A 21,342-nucleotide genomic window follows, 5' to 3' on the forward strand; every position below is an offset into this window, starting at 1 on the left:
ACGGCTTCCGGCCGAGCGCCGAGCGAGAGAGAATTCTCTCTCTCAAAATGGGCCAAGCCTTGATTCACTGTCAACAACGGACTCACTTGGGGGGCCGAACCACGCTAAGAATATTTTAGAACGACTCACAATAAGGCCGACACCGGGTGAAACATTTCAAATTAGCTTAACATGCATTTTTCATACTTTTTGATAAATTTTAATGCAATTTTGATTATTGATGCATAGATACATCTAATCTTGTGTCATCAGAGCGGAAAGCATGTTGAAAAATCCTCAAACTGAGAAATACGAATAGAAAATGTCTAGATTGAGTTTAAATAAGGGCGAAAGTAACATGATCGATTTCTCTTCATCGACTCTCTCTTCTTAAAATTAAACTGACAAGATGCAAGTTTGATTAAACTTTTTTACGTTTGGACGCAAGATCGCATCCCAACCTAGCGTTTTATGGCTAAAAAGTTTAATCAATCTTGCATCTTGTCAGTTTAATTTGAAGAAGAGAGGGTCGACGAAGAGAAATCGATCATATTACTTTCGCCCTTATTTAAATTCAATCTAGATGTGATGGAAAATGTTTGCATCGATTTTTCTTAATGTTTACGTTCTGGGGATAGGCCCTTTCCAAATGTAATGCGAGAATTTTTGCCCTTTTCGCCAAAACTGATTTTTTATGTTACAACCCTGCAGGAAGCACTACTGTTTATAAACAATCTTTTGTTTGATGTTTGTCTCAGGAACTGTTTGACTGTTTCGCAAACTGCTGTGCAGCGTGCGTTTATCTGGTTTATTTTGTTCAGTTTGCTCGTGGCACGTTGTTGGACATTATTGGTAAAAGCACATTATTTTTTATTTGGATTTGTCTGCTCGACAGGCTTATCATATTTATTAACATAATCATTAAAATAATCCTCTGTTGGTTGTGAAACTTCATTTTAGGTAAAGGAAACGCCTTACTGCTTTTCTTGGCAGCTGTGAACATTATTGCATACTTGCATACCAAAAATGTGTGCATTGCATCGGAAAAATTTCGTTAGTGGATTGACGTCCAGAGATGTTAGCCAGTGCCAGCAGTTGCTGCTGTTTGCACGAAAAGATCCCCAGTTTGAAGCCAACGTTAGTCGACTGGAAAAACCGGCCCTAGAAGCAACGCTATCCCTATTGGTGTTAAAATTCCGACAGAAGGAAAGCGGTGGAACGGGACTTGATACGACGGATCGGGTCATTTCAATGGATAAGGTATTTGAACTCGTCGAACAAAATCATCTAATCTTGCAAAAGGATCACGAATGCTTGAAGCTTCTGTTGAACATCTTGGCGCTGGCGGCAATGCTGGAAGATAAAAGCGCTGCAAAATTTGAGAGTTTCGTTGACAAGATGCAAAGCATATTCTTTGAGCTGCCGGTATTTTACGAGATTCTGAGGACATTGCTGCTAGTAGCGCAGGAACGAACACAATTACAGGATGGATTTCGACAGTTGAGAGCATGTGTACTGGTTAAAAACCTTCATTCCAATTCGCATTACATTCGCATGAAGTCTCTCGAATGCCTGCAGCTTTTGCTGAATTTTAATCCGGAGGTGGTCAATTTATGGCATGAGGTTATTGAAGATGACTGGTATATTGCTCAAGAGCATCGTATTTTCATGCTTTGTCATCTTGTTGAAACAGTAGTTCAAAAGAAAGATGAAGATTCGATACAACGCATTGTAAAATCAACGAAAACATGGGAACTAATAAGAGCAAGTTGCGAGTCGGAAGATCAGTTAAGCAGGAAGCAAGCTCTGTCAATCATCAAGAGTGTTGTAGCCTCAAGCAGGTTTATCAAAAATCCTGTTACGATTGATTTATTCAAATGGAACCAATCAGACGCAAAGAAACTAACTGAAGAATGGCATTGCTTTGTAACGATTGTTGAAGCTTTAAATGAATTGCAGACACACCTAGTAATGCCGTCCTTACCGTTAATTGAGAAACTCAGCCAAATAGGTGAAGACTGGAAGAGCTTGATTTTGACATTAATTTTAAAACACGAGAACTTGGCTGTTTGCTCTTGGGGAATTGATTACATGCTGGAGTCGAATAGATTACTCATCGTTCGTCGATCAGAGTTGGACATTTTGATGCTACAGGCATTGAACAAAACGATGGTTGGACGATTTCAGGAATTCGAAAAGACAAAAAGGCTGCTAGTGCGCTATTACAGGGACACTATTGATGAAAAATCATTAAATACTCTGATCAGCGGCAAGTGGAAACCGGTTCTTTTATTGTGTATTCTGGAAGTTCTGGACCATCTACTGGATGCAGATGCCGCATTCCACGATCTAGTATCGAACTGTGAGCTCCGACTATTGTTAGATCAGTGCCTCGAGGTCAAGAATGTGAACTTACGATTTCTGGCATCTTTACAACTTTCGCACATAGTACTCAAATTGTCAATCAGCAGAACGATTCCATTGAGTAGTGCTATGACATACCTGCTACCATCACTTGAAAGAGTAATCCAGCATAAATTTACTCAATTCGAAGAATGGAATCAAGTCCAGTCGCTCATTGATGATGATTGTTTTGAAGACCTCTTGAGCTGGGTTTCCTCCACAGAAGATAATACCTTGATTAGGTATGTGCTGGTCCCGTACCTGCAGAACGAACGGACGTCAACAGAGCTTCGGTTGAAGCGGATTGTTAAGCAGGATTTACTGCTGGCCATTAGGTAGGTACAGTTTGTTGAATGTTTGACCTGCAAATGATGTTAACATGTCTAGTTGATTGGCAAACATCTGCTATTATTTAAAACTGTTTGTTTTACTTGTAATTGTAATTTTTATTGAAATCGATAACCGGTTAGTTTACACTTTTTGTCTGGTCAAGGAAACTACTTTACTTGCCATTGAAGCTGACTTATGTATGTACATACAACAGCTTATATAGTAAAACTTGTTATTTTTCCCTGTTTCAGAATTCTTCATTATGAAGGAAACCTATCATTTAGCGAAGCCGAATTAAAATACAACCTTGAATCACTGCTGGAGGATTTTACCCAGGACACGGACATTAAAATCACCCTCAAATCGCTGGCGATTTTGAAGGAAGTCGCCCAGAACGTCCATCTACTACCCTTGATCGAGGACATAAACCAACGCCTGGCCGAGATTCTTCGCCAAAGACTAGATGAACTGAAGTATACATCACCCGACATTGCCGTTACGGTTCAGCTGGTGCATCTGTTCGTACTGCTGGAACGAGTGGACATGGTGGATCTATTTTTCGCTACCTTTTCGTTGGATGAGCTGATTAAAACTAGTGAAATGCACAGAAGCCGTCATAGCTTGTACGAGTCGGCCGCCAGCACAGTGAGCGGCATTTTCCTGTTTAGGCTACGATGCCATTCCGGGGACGTGTCGGTTAAAAACCGAATTGTGGAAGACTTTGCCAAGCTGATGGCAATTGGAGACGCACATGTGCTGTTCAATACAAAGGAAATGGTTTCGTTCATGTTTGAAAATAAAATGATAAATCTGAACGAGGACTCAGAATTTGACCGTCTTCAGTCGGTGATCTCCCACGGGAATAAATGCGTGAAGGAATATCCGGAAATGATGAACAGCTTCGTTGACATCTTATTTGCACCATGCGTTGCTGTTGCCGAATCACAGGCAAGGGGGACCAACCGCTGGATGAACACAGTGGTTTCCAATTGGTGCGAGTTTCCGCTACCATTGTTTGCTGAGTGGCGTATCCCGGCAAATGTGATATTCGAGAAGGTGCTTTTGTTGCCAATTGAAACATTGCTTGATTGGAATTTATTTGGAAGTTGCCTGATGATCGGGCTTCTCTTTGGAAAAGCACACGAGCGAGAGCAGAGGTGAGTGGTTTTGCATTTTCGACATGTTTGGAGTTTAATGTATTCTTATCTTTTAGGATTGTGGATGAAGCTTGTAAGGCCAGCAATTTCTTTGCCACGTAAGTGTTGTTCTTAGATATTTTCAAATTTTTAAAGAATTCTCGATTTTTTTTTATTTTTGTTACATTTTCATATCGGCCCCAACTGTAAGGAGGAGGCACCTATTTAGAAAACGGCATTTGAAGATTAAAAATTCGTTTCCTATGTAAAACATTGGAGAAAAACAACACCATGAGTTGAAAATTATTTCTATCGTCTCGAAATTTCAACGGATTGCTTTGAACTTTACTGCCGTGAATCGCATATCAGTCCCATTTTTGCTGGATTTCCTATGCAAATGGGAAAGATATACGATTCACGGCAGTTTAGTGCATAGCTTTGAAAAAATCTTAGGTTCTTTACAAAATTATCCAGTTGCGTGTTGTGCTATGTGGGTTAATTTTGAGAAATTCTCCATACATTTATTCGCGAAAAACAATATAATGTATTGTGTTTTATGAGACATTATAGAGACATTTTCCAATATGAAACAATATATCCTAATGTTTTTTTTATTATTTTTATTATGATTCCTCAAGGAATTTCTCCGGAGGAATTCCTGGAAGAATCTCCGGAGGAATTCCTGGAGGAATTTCTGAAATAATTCCGGGAGAAATCTCCGGAGGAATTTCTGGAGGAATCTCCGAAGAAACCTCCGGAGGAATTCCTGGAAGAATCTCCGGAGGAATTCCTGGAGGAATCTCCGGAAGGTTTTTCTTAGTTACCGCCGTCCGCTGTAGAAAAAATTACCGGTTGGTTCGAGAGTTGAACATAGAATGACAGTATTATTTTTCAATGTATAATATAGGGTTACCGTGCGAGCACCATATTCTGAACAGTCGGCCAATCCAAAATAAATTTTTCTCTTATGAAGCAATATATTGAATCGAGAGTTGATGTGTTAATTTTATTGAGCACCTATATAATCCAATCGTCATAAAACATATCGTTTTTGACTCAACTGTGAACGTAGTGAATGTGTTTGTACGTAGATAGTAACAATGTGTGTTCAGAATTAGGACCACGGCTTGGTATCCATAATTAGGAACACGTCGTCCACTAACAAAAATATGTCTAGATCATGGACTGCAAGTTTTTATGAGGTTTAATTTATTTTATACATTTAGCTAGACAAGCTCTTCACCGGTAGTTTATTGAGGTGCGCGTACCTTGCTGCCAGCTCTGAATAGTCCATCGTCTGTGTTGGTAGGCCAAGATTATCTACGGATAATTTGTATCGCTTGCTTCCGCCGGCTTCGCATATTTCCATCTCAACTACTTCCGCACCCGTAATCGTCTTGTTGATGCCCCCGGTCCATTCGATGTGCAACGTTTCCATCTCTCCATTGACCCCAAGAGCGTCTGTTATCGTTCAATGAGAGTGACCGATGATCCATCGTCGAGGAACGCGAACGTGTTGACCCGACCAGATTTCCCAAACAAGGTAACCAGAAGAATACGGAAGAGCGTCGAGGAGGATAGTTGACGATGAACTGTTACAACAGCATTCGTAGCCTTCGTCTCCGATGGCGGCTCAAAATGAAGCAGCCGGTGATGTCGCTTAGGGCAGTCGTTGATTCCACAGAGTTCATCTCTGCATGGCCAACGAGCATGAGATGTTAGGCAACGAGCACAAAGTTTATGCACTTTCACTGCCTTCCATCTGCCATCCAAATCCAGTCGCTTGAAGGACGAGCAGTTCTCGATTTGGTGGTTCTCAGCGTTGCATACTGGACACAGTTTACCACTGCTCTTGTTGATCTCCCTCTCAATCTGCTTTCCACTGCTCGTTGCAGCTTTCTCTGCTTCTTCTCGTCGGCTGCCTTTCGGCTGGTTCGCTGCCCAGCACGGAGGAAGTTAGGCGTTCGACACTGTTAGGCATTTGTTAGGTATGTTGCTCATCGAAAAATTTCGGAAAGCATAAATCATAACCCCGAAATTATGCTGAGTGTTCGATTTTTTCGCGCATCGTCGACAGTTGCCGAAAAGGCAGTCAAAAAAGCAACAAAGCATCAGTTGTAAATAAAAATCGGGTCCGTCGGTCGAGAAAATAAGAAGAGTTGCGCGTCCGGTTTGTTCTCGTCTTACTGTCGCCGGGACCAGAATCATCGCCGGAATTGATTACGGTAAACTTGTCGTTTGGTCGCGTCGTGTCGGTGGAGTCATTAGGGGTAAATTCCCGTAGAAACTTGTGAATCAATTTTTGTAAAGATCTCTGCAGAAATATCCGATAGAATTACTGGAGGAAAGAACGAAGTAATTTGTATAGGCAACTCCAACGGAAGCTAACGATCCCTCCGCATCTGGTGGCAGGAATGAGAAACCTATGAAAAGAGGGGCTCCGCCAAAATTTGCCATTGCGCAGCATAGGCAAACTGCACTTTTTTCACTTTTTCATATCGAATTCCGCATCGTAGAGGAACAAACGAGCACTTTTTGAAAAGAAAATCTAATTCTCTTTCAGATGCGCTTAGATCCGGTAGGTACATACGAACAACTTACGTGATTAATTTGAGGAGCTCTTGCTATGCCTCCGGCGGGCAATCTTCCGGATTTTTTGTTAGCTGGTCAACCCGGTGTCTGTCGCCGTGGGCATCGAGATTGATGATAATAAAAGCCACTACCAATGGAAAATAGCAACCACCAAGGCAAAATATGAGTTAATTTTGAAAACGAAAAATTGAATTTTTGATGTAAACAAACGATTTTCACCTTATCTCACTTAGCGCCTCTACAATTGGGGGTCATCCGAATTCACCTATAAAAACTGCTTGTGTGAATCTGTGAACAAACTTTTAAAATAATTTGTGGATTCAGTCCTATCTCTCCCAAGGAACTCTGCAGAAAATTCATAAATAAAATCTAATAATTAAAACTAAAATTAAAATTTAAATTTAAATTTAAATTTAAATTTAAATTTAATTTAAAATTAAAATTAAAATTAAAATTAAAATTAAAATTAAAATTAAAATTAAAATTAAAATTAAAATTAAAATTAAAATTAAAATTAAAATTAAAATTAAAATTAAAATTAAAATTAAAATTAAAATTAAAATTAAAATTAAAATTAAAATTAAAATTAAAATTAAAATTAAAATTAAAATTAAAATTAAAATTAAAATTAAAAGTAAAACGGGCTCCAAGTTTGTTACTAAATATGTTTCGTCCAGCTTTCATTCGAGGCAAGAGTATGGTTGTAGTAGTGAACATCGACAAAAGTTCACTACTACAATCACACTTCTTGCTCGGATGACAGCTGGAATGAAAACAAGCAGCATAAAATCTATGCCTAACATTCGTCTAACAGCCCATACTAAAACATGTCTAACGTTAGTCTAATGTTAGACTAACAAACATGTTTCGAATTTGCAACATGTCTAACAAAAGTGTGTCATATCTGTCTAATTTTAGACTAACATTAGCCAAAAGTGAGACAAAAAGTTAGCCTAACATGCTGGCCAGTTAGTCTCACATTAGGCTAATGTTATACCCCGGACAGACATGTGATACGAGTGTGATTCCTGTACAACGGTACGCAGTGTCAAGAAAATTCTGACAAGACTGACTTCAACTGAGAGAATTTTCAGTATGGCACTCATTTCAAGCGCAATTGTACAGTGATTCTGGTATCACATGTGTGTCATAAGTATTAGGCTAACCCTCCGTACTGGGTGAGACGTGTGCGTTCACGAAGGAGCGCTCCTTCTGCCGACTTCGTTCATTCTTCACTGCTTTCTGATAGAGAGCCCAGCTGAACTTCACCGTCGCCGGTAGTTTGTCAACCAGCTCTTGAAGAAGGATCGGGTTTGCCAAATGTCTTTCTAAAGCAACCGCCTTCAAGTGCCCGCAGAGGTTCTGGACTACTAGACCGAAGCTAACAAGAGTCTCCAACCGGTCTGGTTTCGGTGGAGGTGTTGAACGAACCTTGGCGATCATGTTGTTGACGATCTGTTCCGGGCGCCCATACAGTTGCTGAAGGGTGGACACAACCTGGGGCACGGTAGAAGGGTGGAGTAGGAAGCTTCCCTTTAGACTTCGTTGTAGGCGAAGAAGATTCTCGGAATTGGTATACCCGCAAGTGTCCGTGGAATGCCGGTAGCTGCTAATGAACAGCGGCCAATCGATCGGATCACCAGAGAAAATGGGAAGCTCTTTAGTCACCACCTGCCTTGTCGCTAGTTGTTGCGACGATGGTCCAAGCTGATCACCTGGAAAAGGCGATCGCAATGCCTGAGAATACGTGTGCGGATGGATAGTTGGTGCAGAAGTATAGACATTCGAAGCGAAGGGAACTGAAGGTGGATTGTTCGTTTCCCAACCAGAGGATCCATGGTGCGCCATTGAATTCCACTGACTGTTGGATAACACAAGTTTACAAAATAAAACGAAAGTCGTGAACTTCTGTCAAAGACCAAAATTTTTGAAGCACAATTCAGTGCTGATTTCGAAACCAACCTTAATTTTTTTTTATGTAGAACAGTTTTTGAATTTTAGCTCAATATCGAGTTTTGCAACTTTTCAAAATATGTAATTTACTAAAATTCAAATATATTACGTTTTGTTCAACCAATTTTAAATATTTTTCCATAAATTAAAAGCTGAATACAATACCATTCGATCATCTGAAAACAGGTTTTGCGTCAGATTGATGAAATTCAAGATATTGGCGAGTTTTAGGGACGATCTTCTTAAATTTTAGTAAAATTCCCAAAAAATTTTGAAGAAATATATTTTTTTCAATAAGAAAAAAACAAATTAAAAATTCTTTCTCGACGTTTATTTGACATACCGTATGTAGGCGAGTTACGGTAAAAATTTTAGCTCAATCGGAGCATTGATTACGGAGAATAAGATGTTTGAAGTGAGCGACTTTGCTTAAAAATAGAACAAAAATCGATTTGAAATCATCAACCTTGTATGAAAAGTCGAAAAAAATTCCGCTCTACTGTAATTTTTTTCTTTCGCGTTTTCGAACTCAGGGCATGATTATACACCAAAAATGATCATCAGCTTACCGAGTTCAAAAATGCTGTAAACTAGTGTAATTCAACGTCGACCGCTATAGGTGGTGGAGGAGGAAGAAAGGGGGAACCATCTACATCGCAATGATTGAAATCACCTCTGTGAGACGTATCCAAGGGCTCAACCCACGACAACGGAGGAGGAGGTAACGGAGAAGAACAATGATCGTTTGTTGCGCGATCTTTCTCTCGATTTATAATCTCTTGTACCTCATCATGTAGATCCCAATATTCCTTCTCTGCTACATTCCGCAGACAAATGGCTTCGTACTCTCGCTGACGTCCCGCTTCGATTTGGGACTGAAGTTGCAGTTCTGTCTCACGCAGACACTGCAATTCGCTCTCCAGTTCCGCCATTTGAAGTCGAAGCGCTTCACATTCCTTGGTTCGTTCGATTAGCTGGCCGCGCAAGTCTTCCTCCGAAATGCGCGCCTGCTTCCGCTCTTCGATCAGCCGTTTCTCCTGGTCTTCAATTTGGGACTTCATACCCGCTCGTTCACAAACCCACTGTCTGAGTTGACAACGCAAATTATCCTCTGATTGCCGCACTAGCTTCAGCTCGTTGGAATGTTGCAACTGAAGGCTTTTGATCTGGTGCACCAGCTCGACTTCCCTTTCCTTCTCATGTCAACGTCCACTCGATGTTTCGCCACAAGCTCCTGGATCACTCGGTGTTCCGCTTCCATTTGTTGTGCATTCTACCTTCGAAGCTCGCCGGTTTCGGCACTCCAGCGTTTGTAGTAGTGGGCCCTGAAACGATTTATTTTCAGGATTGCGCCAGCTGGCGCTATTTCTTCGACCTTTAATAGATCGGTATAGGATTGCAGGTCAACTAACGGCAAATCGGACGACTGCTCATCACGATTATCCGCATCCGCCCCGACTACACCTTCGAGAGAATCCTCTGATTCGTCTCCATTCGTGATGCTCCCCAGTGTGCGAGGGATCGACTTCACCTCTGATCCGGCACACGGTCGGTTTTCCCCGATGACCTGAGAAACTTTGGATGTTGTAGCCTTCAGTGGTGTTGAAGAGTGTTGTACAACCTGCGGATTGGCTGCCGGTGCGTCGTCTGGTAGGTCCGAAATCGTAGCGATCGACGTAAATGTATTTTCTACGCCAACCTGACCGGAGCTTTTGGCTGCTTCAGTCTGCCTGATCCAGTCTACCGTGCGTTGCACACTTTTCTGGCTACTCTGCACGCTCCGCACACTCCCTTCTTCTCCATCCTGTTGGCTCAACAACTCATGCTTGCGAGCGATGAATTGTTTCTCGCGATCCAGCTTTTCTCGAAGTTTCCGTTCCTGCAGAGCTCGCTCCATTTCGATTCTCTGCCGACTCAAATCTTACATGAGCCTTTTCTCCTCTTCCAAGCGCTTCAATTCCCGATCAATTCTTGTCCGGCGAGCACTAGACGAGCTCGAAATCCCACTCATAATACTCGGTGTCTGCTGATGGTACAATGGAATCACCATCAGGAACGCATTTGGTACATACAAATTTCGTCGTATGTACCGTTGTCGTGCTAACGTTAGCACACGAAAAGTGGTACCACAGAGAACACTTCTGACACTGTACCATGTACTTTTCCGAGTTGTTCGGCCGATCACAACCGACACAGCCCCGTAACTCACCTTCGTCACTATCTATCATCGAAGGAACGAATAAATCCTCCGACGACTGCTGCGACATCCCATCTTCGTCACCCGGTGGAGTGGGGTCAGCATTCTCCTGCTGGATCGCCCTGGTCCGTGACCGAGCCTGTCGCACGTTAGACTGGAGGTCCATCTTTCTCGTGATAAAATCTTTGAGAATCTGTTGCGAAGAGATTCTTTCGGAGTTCTCGTAGCAGAAACTCGCAATTTGGAGTCTGTCCAGCTCAAAGCTATAAATGATAGGTTTATTGATATCGAGTTCAGGTTTCTATTTAAAGCTAGTATGTACTTACATTTTAGTCTCCGATTTAGTTTAACACTTATGTGGCCGCAGGGTACCCGGGTACCTTTTTCAATTTCAAATCTCGATATTTTAATGGTTATTGAGACTAGGATGTTGGAACTCTGTTAGATCTTAGAACTCGTGAATATACATCTATTACTGGGGTTGACCAAATTTTAAAGTGAGGAGGGGCAGGGGGAGGGGCTCCTGCATTTTTTTATTACGTGGAAGGCCGGCAGGGTACCCGGGTACCCACGAAATTGAAATGATCATATCTTCGTCAATTTTTCATCGATTTTGGAAATTTTTAGCTCATTCAATTCAGAAACTCATAATCTATCGGGAAAATATTTGGTTAGACCGATCTAATCACCGTGGTTTTCGGAAAATCCGGAAAATCCATATATAGGAGCATGTCCTTATACCATATTGAAACCCACATTGTTAAGGCTAGGATACCTTAAAGTGTTTATGGTCAACCATGGCCTCACGGGAAGCGTGTTCCGACATCACAGTTTCAAAGTCAACACGTTTTATGATTCCAGGCCGGTCAGATACAATACGCCAAAGCAATTTTCAATGCTTGGTACCGAAATTGCTACTAACCTACCGAAAATCCCGTATATTGTATTGTATAAAAACACGGATCCGGAAATCCGGATTTTCCGGTACCTATGGTGATCGGACCGGTCCAACCAAATACGATCTCGATAGATAATGAGTTTCTGAGTTGAATGAGGCAAAAACTTTTAAAATCGGTGGAAAAATCGCTGAGATATGATCATTTCCATTTCGTGGGTACCCGGGTACCCTGCCGGCCTTCTACGGGTGTTTTTTTGCTGGCCACACTACGGTTAATAATAATCAATTCGCAAACAGAGATAAGATTTTCTTTCCTAATGCTACAAGAAATATTTGAATTAACTTCTATAGCCAAATAAATTACATTAAATTCACCTCATAAATTCACCTGTTTTTCACTACAGTCGGAACCCGCTCGTTGAGCCACAACCTCCACCCAACCAACGAATTCGATTCGCTAGTTGGGTGAAGTGACAGCAGCACAAGGGGCGTGCGCATTGTTTTTTTTTAATCATGTTTAGGTTGGCAGTAAAAAGTAAAATGTTTCAATTTGTTTTACATTTAGAGCAAAACTAATACATTTTGCAAGATACATATATAGCTAATGCGAGAAATAATTATTTTCACCCATTTTTAGTCGGTGAAGTGAAAATATAGATGTTTATGAAACCACCCGGACCAAAATGCAACACAAAACGCTTTCAATGATCGATAAAATAAAGATTGCCGATGTTTTGCATTTGTTTCGAAGTAATTGTACATATTGTTTTTTTTTAAGAAATATGAAATAGAAATTCTTCTCGATTATCAGTAAAGTTTAAGAAACCAAAAACTCATTAGCTCGCCCCTCGGAATTACAGATTGGTTGTCATTTTCAGTTTGACATTGAATTATGACATCCAGGTACTTTTTAGTTGGCTGACCGCTCAACTAACGGAGCCCCAACTAAAAAGCCACCCAACTATTAAGCCCCCAACCAGCGAGTCATGACTGTATTAGATATTCGAGATCAAAACAAATTACCTACGTCAATGCCTATTACATTCAATCTTGCATGTCATCCTTACCCATGTCAAGCAGGTCATTGGGCCGAGATAATGGCTTACAATGGCTCAACGCAGAGCTGTTCGATACGATGGGCTGTTGCGGTGAACAAACCCAACTTGATGATATTGTGGAACAAGAACTTCCATTTATTTAGGCCTTTTTTGTGAGATTATCTTAACCGTTCAGAATATGGGTACCGCACGGTACTATGATTAAATCCAGGTCTAAGCGCCTACTACTAACACTTCTCCTCGATTGGATCTGGTTCAATTCCGATCATCCTCCGCAAGGTCTCCAAACGTATTCGTTGAAGTGGCTTTGTGAGAATGTCGGCTAGCATTGTTTCGGTTGGACAATACTCCAGTTTGATAACTTCTTTCTGCTGCAAATCTCGTACAAAGAAATACCGTACATCAATATGTTTGCTTCTGCGTTCGATCCGGTCACCTTCCACAAGTTTTATGCAGCTTTGATTATCCTCAAATACGATAATTGGTCCTGTGTCTTCTTCAGCGATACCTTCCAACAGTCGTTTCGTCCAGCTCAGCTCTTGACAACCTTCTGCCAGGGAAATGAATTCCGCTTCAGTTGAACTCAAGGCTACAGTTGTCTGCTTTCTCGAAATCAATGAATCAATGAAATTGGACAATAAATTATTTAGATTTTAGATTTCATGATAGATATAAACTTGACAATATTCAATACCGAACGCGAACACATGAAGAGTGTAAAAAATATGATATAATGACTCAACTACGACACATGAATGCTAATTCAATGTTAGCTTTATCTTTTAAATATTGTTTCCACTGTTATGAAAAAGTTTGTAAAAAAATGTTTCAAACTAACGACTATTATTTTGTAAAAAAAAAATAAAATGTAAATTCACTGAAACCTGTGTCCGTTAGCAAAGCTGCCAAGAAGGGGCTTCATGGGGACATGTCATGTTCCATGAACATGGGAGCGGGACATTTGGCATAAAGTCATTTGGCATAAGGTCGTTTGGCATAAGGTCATTTGGCATAAATACATTTGGCATAACGGTCATTTGGCATAATGGACGTTTGGCATAACCGAAATGCACCCTTCTTTATTATGCCAAGTATCCATTATGCCAAATGACCGTTATGCCAAATGACTTTATGCCAAGTGACCTTATGCCAAACGGCCTTATGCCAAATGACTTTATGCCAAATGACACAGACCCCATGAACATGTTAAACCTATTTTGAATTTTTGAAATCAAATCTTGTTATCATTGAGTTTTTGATATGATAACAAAATGATTTCTCAATTTGACATTCAATTTAAAAAAAAATCGAAACGAAAACTCGTTTAAATTTCATTTTGATTTCAATAACAAAATTAGTTATCAATTTGTTACAGTTTTGTTCTCATTCCCTGCTCGGGCAGCGCCCCCCTAAGGATCGGTCATTTTGTGCCGTAGCTGTAGGTTTTAGGCTAGACCAACGGTATTAGAAACTCACTTTTCAAAGTCCAGAGTTTGTAACATCGTCGTACTCCGTCCGATAGACGTATCGCTCAGCGGAGGGAAAACGCAGATAGGCAACGGGGCCAGAGGATGCGTTGGCATTACAGAATTACAGAATTGATACGAACTAAAATAAATTAGATATAGATACAAACAGGACAATCATTCTCTGTGGTTCCCTAAAGACTTTTTATTATTTCCAGTTCCCTCTTCAATTTACCAATCCAACTACAAGCTGACGGTCGAATACGAGTCCTTTGCGTACTGTTTCTCTACCGCTTGGCGAATCCCAGTCATCCAGATGCCACTCTGTTCCTCCTAAAGCTGGAGCGTATGCTGGTAGAAGAATTCCTCAGGATAACCAAAGCCAAAGAACGCTACTACGCCGATTCGGAAACCCATCGACAAAAACTACGGATAATTCAAGCCCTCTGTGTGGTATTTAAATTAACCGGAACGAAACCATACTCCTTGCTAGAAGTTGTCCTGTACGAGACAAACCAACCGAACATTAACTACCTCATCGAGTTGATCCTCGCGGATTCTTCCATAGACACTCTCACAATCATTAACTCGCTGAAAAACGACAAAGTTAAAGTATCCGGCGTGCAATCGGTGTTTATCATCCTGTGGTTACGATGCTGCAAAACCAAATACCTCGACGCGGAGTACATCTACTTTTTGCTGCCATGGACCATGGCGCAGAACTTTTCCACACGCCTGTACGCGCAGATCATAATCGCCAAGCTGTTGGAAAAATTCTATGATAAACCCGACAAGGCAGAACATTGTCCTTTTAGTAATATCTATAGTGCCGTCATTAGCTATCGCAAGACAGGAAATGCAGAGAAAAACTTGGAGAAATGCACAAAAGATTTCCGGTTCAATAGCATGTTCGACTATGACAATCTGCTGACGTTGGAAAATGTGTTCCACAACATCCCCAAGGTGTCTGGGATGGCCGCGGAAGATGTGTTCGACACCAAGTTTCTGAAGGAGTGTTTCGAAGCATTGCAGCTGGATGTCGTCAATCTGGGAGTGGCTGTGGAGTTTGAGGAGGTGGCTGCAAGCGAGAAGAAGGAAAACGTGTTACTAAATCAAAACTGTGGCGGATCGGATCACATTCAGAAGAAAATAGTACCGCTCAAGTGTTTGATGCCGACTGAGGACTTGTTGGCGGATATCCCACAGAATCGGCGGCTCAAGAAAGTAAGTAGGGTGGGGCGGGGCAAGATGGGTCACCTAAGGATGGATCACCATAACTTTGTAAATTCAAATCGTATTGGTTTGTATTCGTCCGCTACTCTTTAATACACTAGTAAGCTATGCTAAAAGTCGATAAAAAGTTCATTAAATACAAAATATGATGTTAAATAAGCATTTTTAAAAAGTGATCGATTTTGTGCCGTGAAAAAAGTGCGGGGCAAGATGGGTCACCTTTTAAATAATTCACATTTTCTCAACGAAAAACGTCAAAATATAATATTTGTTCCGCATTCATATATGCTCCATATCTATACTGAGTAAACAAGACTAACATTTTATAAATTTATTTGGAATATACAAAACTTTACGATTTGAGTGGTCCTAAGGCGACTTGAAAGTCGATGTTTTTACTAAAAAATTATCATAATTTTATGTTATAATTTTGAGCGTTCATTCCGCTTGATTGAAGTCATTTATGAGATAGTCTTGTAATAAAAAATAAATAACTTTTGAATGCTCCAAAAATACGTTCAAAATTGAAGGTGACCCATCTTGCCCCGCGACCGTTTATATGGAGATTATATGGAATGTATCGCATAAGAAAAATAGCTAAAAACCATTTTATTTTTTATTTACAATGAGAGTGAATTATTTTTCAATCAATGCCCCAAACTTTTGTATATTCATGCTGGTCATCTAACAAAATTATGAACATAATCAAGACATGAGTAATGCGCCCGAAAATGGCACTGACCCATCTTGCCCCGCGACCCATCTTGCCCCGCCCCACCCTACTTGCTGGGGATCTGTTCCATTTTACAATGCTGGGGTTTGGGAGTTTGTTTACCAAAGGACAAAGTTAAATACAGTAAGGACCCGATTTTGTCAGCCCCTGGTAGCATTTTGGGCTGACAAAATCGGGTACCTGACAAAATCGGGACATTTTTTAAAATAATTTTTTATTCATGAAAAATTGTTCTGAGCACGTCAGAGACGGAGATAGGTGTGGAGGGTCTGGTTTGGGTTCGTTCAAATATTACGTAATGAAAATGGGGGTGGGGGGTTTTTAGCGCTTTGTTACGCTTCATACAAAATTTTAAAATTTCTCTTTCAAAAATAGTTACGCGGTGGAGAGATAGCGGATAAAGTCTAAAATTGCCAAATTTTGCGTTACGTAATATTTGAACGAACCTTTTGTGGTAAAAAAATCGAAAGTATGTTAAGGGCACAGGAAAAAATGGTATTTGGCAAAGTTAACATTTAGTGCTTTTTTACAGCAGAACTATTGAATCTTTTATTTATTTTTCTTATTGTCATAACATCCCTACTGGAACACAGCCTTCTCCTAGCTTAGCAATTGTGGTCTACAGAAGACAGTTGACACTGGTAAGCGCAGTTTAAATCATAACATCTAACTTTAGCTGTCAACGAATGCAAATGAACCAACATCTGATTGACAAGTATAGACTCATACTGTTCGAATTGGCTACGTTTCCGCTGCCTTTTCACTTTAATTTCCAGAGCCTTATCTCTAAAGAATCTCTAGAGAAATCTTTGAAGAACTGTTCGGGGATTTTTTTAGAGAAACTACCCGAGGATATACAGAACGTAACCCTCAAGATATTCCCGAAGGGATCCCGTAAGTAGTTTCTGCAAAAACCTTTACAGGAGCTCCGGATAAATCTCTTAAGTAATTTCTGAAAGAATCCTTACTGCAATCTCCATAGAAATCTCTAGAGGCATTTCTTTAGCTTTTTCTGAAAAATCATTGAAAGATTCCCTATTGCTATCTTTGAAGAAATCTCTTTGATAAATCCATGGAGGAATTCCTGGAAAAAATACTGGGGAAATATCTGGAGCAGTTTAAGGAGAAACCATAGCAGAAATGAATTGTTAAATTCTTGCATGAATTCCAGAAGAGTTTCCAACAAAACTTTCTAAAGGAATTTCAGAAGCAATACCAAGGGATTTTCGTAAAGAAATACCAAGAGGTAACCCTGGAAAAATCTGAAGTGGGACCCCGGGAAATCCATAGAGGATGCCCAATTGGGAAATCTAACAGAGGAATCATAGTGAAATCTCTAGAGGAATTCTTGTATGAGTAATTACTGAAGGCATTAATAGAGGAACATTTTACGAAATTCTTAGAAGGATTCCTGAAGGAATCCTAAGAGGAATTCTTAAAAAAAAATCCCTAGGAAAATCGCTAGATTTATTCATCAGAAGGTTGGCTCCAGGGGCACGTTCTCTTCCATTTGGGAAATTTGTGCCTTCCGTAGATTTATCCATGTACGCAGTTATATGTATAGGAATTTTTGCAGAAGTATCTACAGAATTCTCTTAATACATCACTAGAGGAGTTCCTGTAGAAATTACTGAATAAAGTCCTACAGGAATACCACCAAGAATTTCTGAAGGAATCTCAGGAGTTCGTCAACGTGGGGTATCATAAGAAGAATGCATGAACAATTCTTAGAGAAACCCCTGGATACATCGCTGTAGGAGTTCATGTAGAAAATTTTTGAAAAAGAAAGCTGTCAAAATATTAGCAAAACTTTTGGAGGAATCCTAGCAGGAGTTCCAGAACAAGTCTCAAGGAAAGCTTCTGGGGAAATTACAGAAGGAATGCCTGAGAAAATCTTAAAGAGACAAACTTTAATGAATCGTTATAAAACTCCCGGAAGAATTTCTTCAAAAATTTCTGACGGAATTTTTGGAGAAATACCAGCAAAAAATCTTACAAGAAACCACGCAAAAGTTCTTGAAGAAATCGCAGCAAGAATTTTTGGGGAAATCCCATCTCGAATTCCTTAAGGGTTTCTAATGAATACAATTCTCACAGCAATTTTTTTAAGCTATCCAAACAGGAAACACATGTAAAAAAGGGCGGAACAACCATTGCATGTCTCAACTTCTTCCACCCCGTCTAGGCGTATTTAAATTTATTTATACAATTTTTTCCCGTTATCAGATAGAAGGGAGTCTGCTCTATCTGTTACTGGTCAGAGATTACATGAAAAATGGGCCATGTGCTCAGAAGGAAGGGAGAAGCAAAAATTCGAAATGATTGTTGCGCCCTTTTTAAATGTTAGCCTACCTGAATGAATCCAAACAAGTAAACCTAGAGGAATCTCAGAGATGCCGGCAAGAAGTAAATAGATTGACTTGTAATCACAACAACAGGCAGCGTTTATTGTTTGTTCTGTTCCAGAGGAAATTAAAACGTATAGTCTTTAAGCCCATATAGCCGATGTGGTAAGCGCTAGAGATGGTCGGGTTTCGGGTTTTCAAACCCGAAACCCGACCCGAACCCGAACCCGACGAGTACGGGTCGGGTTCGGGCTTGGAAACTTGAAAAAATCTCGGGTACGGGTCGGGTCCGGGTTTAAACAATCTCAAAATTCTCGGGTACGGGTCGGGTCGGGTTTGAATAATGTCGGGTTCAATTCGGGTTTGGTACCAATGTAGATAAATCAATATTCAGAAAAATGTTTTATTTGTTGTATCCGATACTTTTAATGATTATTATTTAACTCGGGTTTCGGTCGGGTTTATTGGCATTTTTTTTCGGGTTCGGGTCGGGTTCGGGTTTGATCGACGAAAATTTTTCGGGTTCGGGTCGGGTCCGGGTTTGACGGAACAAAAAATTCTCGGGTACGGGTCGGGTCCGGGTTTTGAAATTGAAAATTGTTCGGGTACGGGTCGGGTTCGGATCTGTAAAATCTGAAACCCGACCATCTCTAGTAAGTGCACGTGCAATCAACAAAACCATGCTGAGGGTGACGAGTTTGATTCCCGGTTAGCTCAGAATCCATTTCATAATCGACATTTCCTTAACTACCTTGTGTATAAAATATCTTCATGACTACCACACGATATATTTACATATGCAAAATAAACATTGGCTATGGGGGATCTCATTTAAAAATTGTAAAAGTTCTCATAAAATACTAAGCTAAGAACAAGGCTGTGTCCCAGTTGGAACGTTACGCCAAGAAGAGAGAGAACTGGAATATTTTAGCAATTTAAAACAATATTGGTTTAAAACATTGGCGAGGGTTGGGTGCTAAAATTGTCACAATGTGTTAGTTTGCAAAAAAAATTTGGCCATTTTCAAAAGTTACACGATTTTTGTTCATTGCGTAATTTTTCTATGACGCCTAAAGACATCAACTGCATTAATAATGATTATAAAATGGAAATTCTGAATGAAATACAAATTTATTTTTTACTTCAAAAAAAGGCTGACAAAATCGGGTCAAAAAGCTGACAAAATCGGGGGTAGACAAAATCGGGGGTAGACAAAATCGGGGGCTGACAAAATCGGGTCCCCACTGTATAAGTAATTCCCGATAGGATTTGCACATGAAAAGCATTTTCAACAGAATAATTTCAATGTTTGTGTGTTAAATTGAATGTTATACCGGGTGTGGATTGAACCGCGCTTATATCGGATCAACTCGTAATAACGCACGTTCTATGCCTATCGTTTCCTAATCAGAAAATAAACTTTACCTATGCAATTCTGACATAGACGTAAAATCTTGATGCATTTAAAGGCAAAGTTCGTTTAATTGACAAATTGAGATACATTTGTGAAAAAAATACTACTTGTTTTCAGGGATTGGCGGCATGCACCGTGCGGTGCGAAAAAAGCGTGTGCTTCACACAATCGCAAGTGCTCGTCTCCCGTTTTGCCGAGAGACAAGAGACGTATGAGTGAGAGCTTTCGTAATTGTGCGAGAGACAATCGCAGCACTAGCTCTACGGCGCAGGGAGTAATGCACGGTGCTTGGACTGCGCTTGTCTCCAAACAGAAAAAATCAATTAATAAATTAATTTAAGAGTTTGTGTTTTCGTCAAAGTTGTTAAGCTTGTCAAGGGTTGACAAGTGATGGGTCGTTTGATTCGAAATTTTTCCAATCGTGCGTAGTATCAAGCCAAGTGCTAAGCAAAGAGACAAGCACCGAGAGAGTGCATACGACAGAGCGTGAGAGCTCCAACGCGCGGCAAAATAAGCGAGCAACACACAACCGATTGCGCGTACTCGTCTCCTTCTAGTTTGTTGTGCTGTCTCGTAGCAGAGTGTGCGGCACGCAAAGAGTTTTGAGTCGCACCCTATCCCTGCTTGTTTTAGTGGGATTCGAACCCACGACTCCGTATCGCTAGTCCAGCGCTTCAATCAAATAACCCACTGAACAAGTTACGATTGCGCGGAACAGAAAGTCAAACTGAATTCGAAGCACAACCCTAATCGCAACCAGCACTCACCAGATATCTAGTCAAGGTGTTACACGAAATACCAATTTAATTTTTACTTACTACCCCTAGATAATAAACAATAAAAATAAAATACAACCTCTCTCTTTCAGGATTTCCGATTTGGTATGATAGTTGTTGCTAGTTTGGTCAACCGTCTTCCCAATTTAGGTGGTTTAGCTCGCAGCAGTGAAGTCTTCGGGGTGAAGCAATTCATCGTTAATTCGCTCAAAGATTTGGAGAACAAAGAGTTCCAAGCGCTGAGGTGAACTTGTTAGTTTAAAATAATTTCAATTTCAAACTAATCGTTTTTTCAATCATCACAGCATGACAGCGGAAAAGTGGTTGAACGTTGCGGAGCTGAAATCCTTCCAGATTGTGGACTACTTGCGGGAGATGAAGTCCAAAGGGTACCAAATCGTTGGCGCAGAGCAGACAACCGGTAGCCGTTTGATAAACGAAGTTTGTCTCCCGCAGAATTCGATTCTGGTGCTGGGGTGCGTCATTCGGCCAGAGATATGTGAAGAAAATAAGATTGATTGTTTTTTCTCCTTTATTTGCAGACATGAGAAGGAAGGACTTCCTGCGCACATTATCTCCCATTTGGATATTATCGTGGAAATTCCACAGTATGGAGTGGTTCGTTCTTTGAATGTCCATGTTGCTGGTGCTATTATAATGCATAGGTATGCAACTCAACATTTTAATAGTAACGATTGGGATAGCGAAGTTTGCAGCGTTCCTGGCTAGGAAAAAATATATTGTTGTACTGTTTAAAGCATTTTTGTTTGATTTTGGCTCGCAATATCAGTCAATTCGTCAGATCATTTATCCTTCATGTCTTCGAAAA

The 21,342-nt window shown here is 40.4% G+C and overlaps 1 protein-coding gene across 1 annotated transcript; it reads left to right on the forward strand.

The window, feature by feature from the left end:
- The first annotated feature begins 732 nt into the window (after positions 1–732).
- LOC109425704 (uncharacterized) lies at positions 733–21,342 on the forward strand. Its single transcript, XM_029878776.2, has 8 exons — positions 733–831; positions 940–2,717; positions 2,964–3,869; positions 3,926–3,967; positions 14,231–15,236; positions 20,606–20,757; positions 20,819–20,989; positions 21,056–21,342. The coding sequence occupies exons 2-8, from the start codon at positions 1,006–1,008 to the stop codon at positions 21,240–21,242; spliced, it is 4,176 nt and encodes a 1,391-aa protein (XP_029734636.2). The 5' UTR covers positions 733–831; positions 940–1,005; the 3' UTR covers positions 21,243–21,342.

This window comes from Aedes albopictus, chromosome 2 (genome assembly GCF_035046485.1).
Source record: "Aedes albopictus strain Foshan chromosome 2, AalbF5, whole genome shotgun sequence".
Lineage (NCBI taxonomy): Eukaryota > Metazoa > Arthropoda > Insecta > Diptera > Culicidae > Aedes > Aedes albopictus.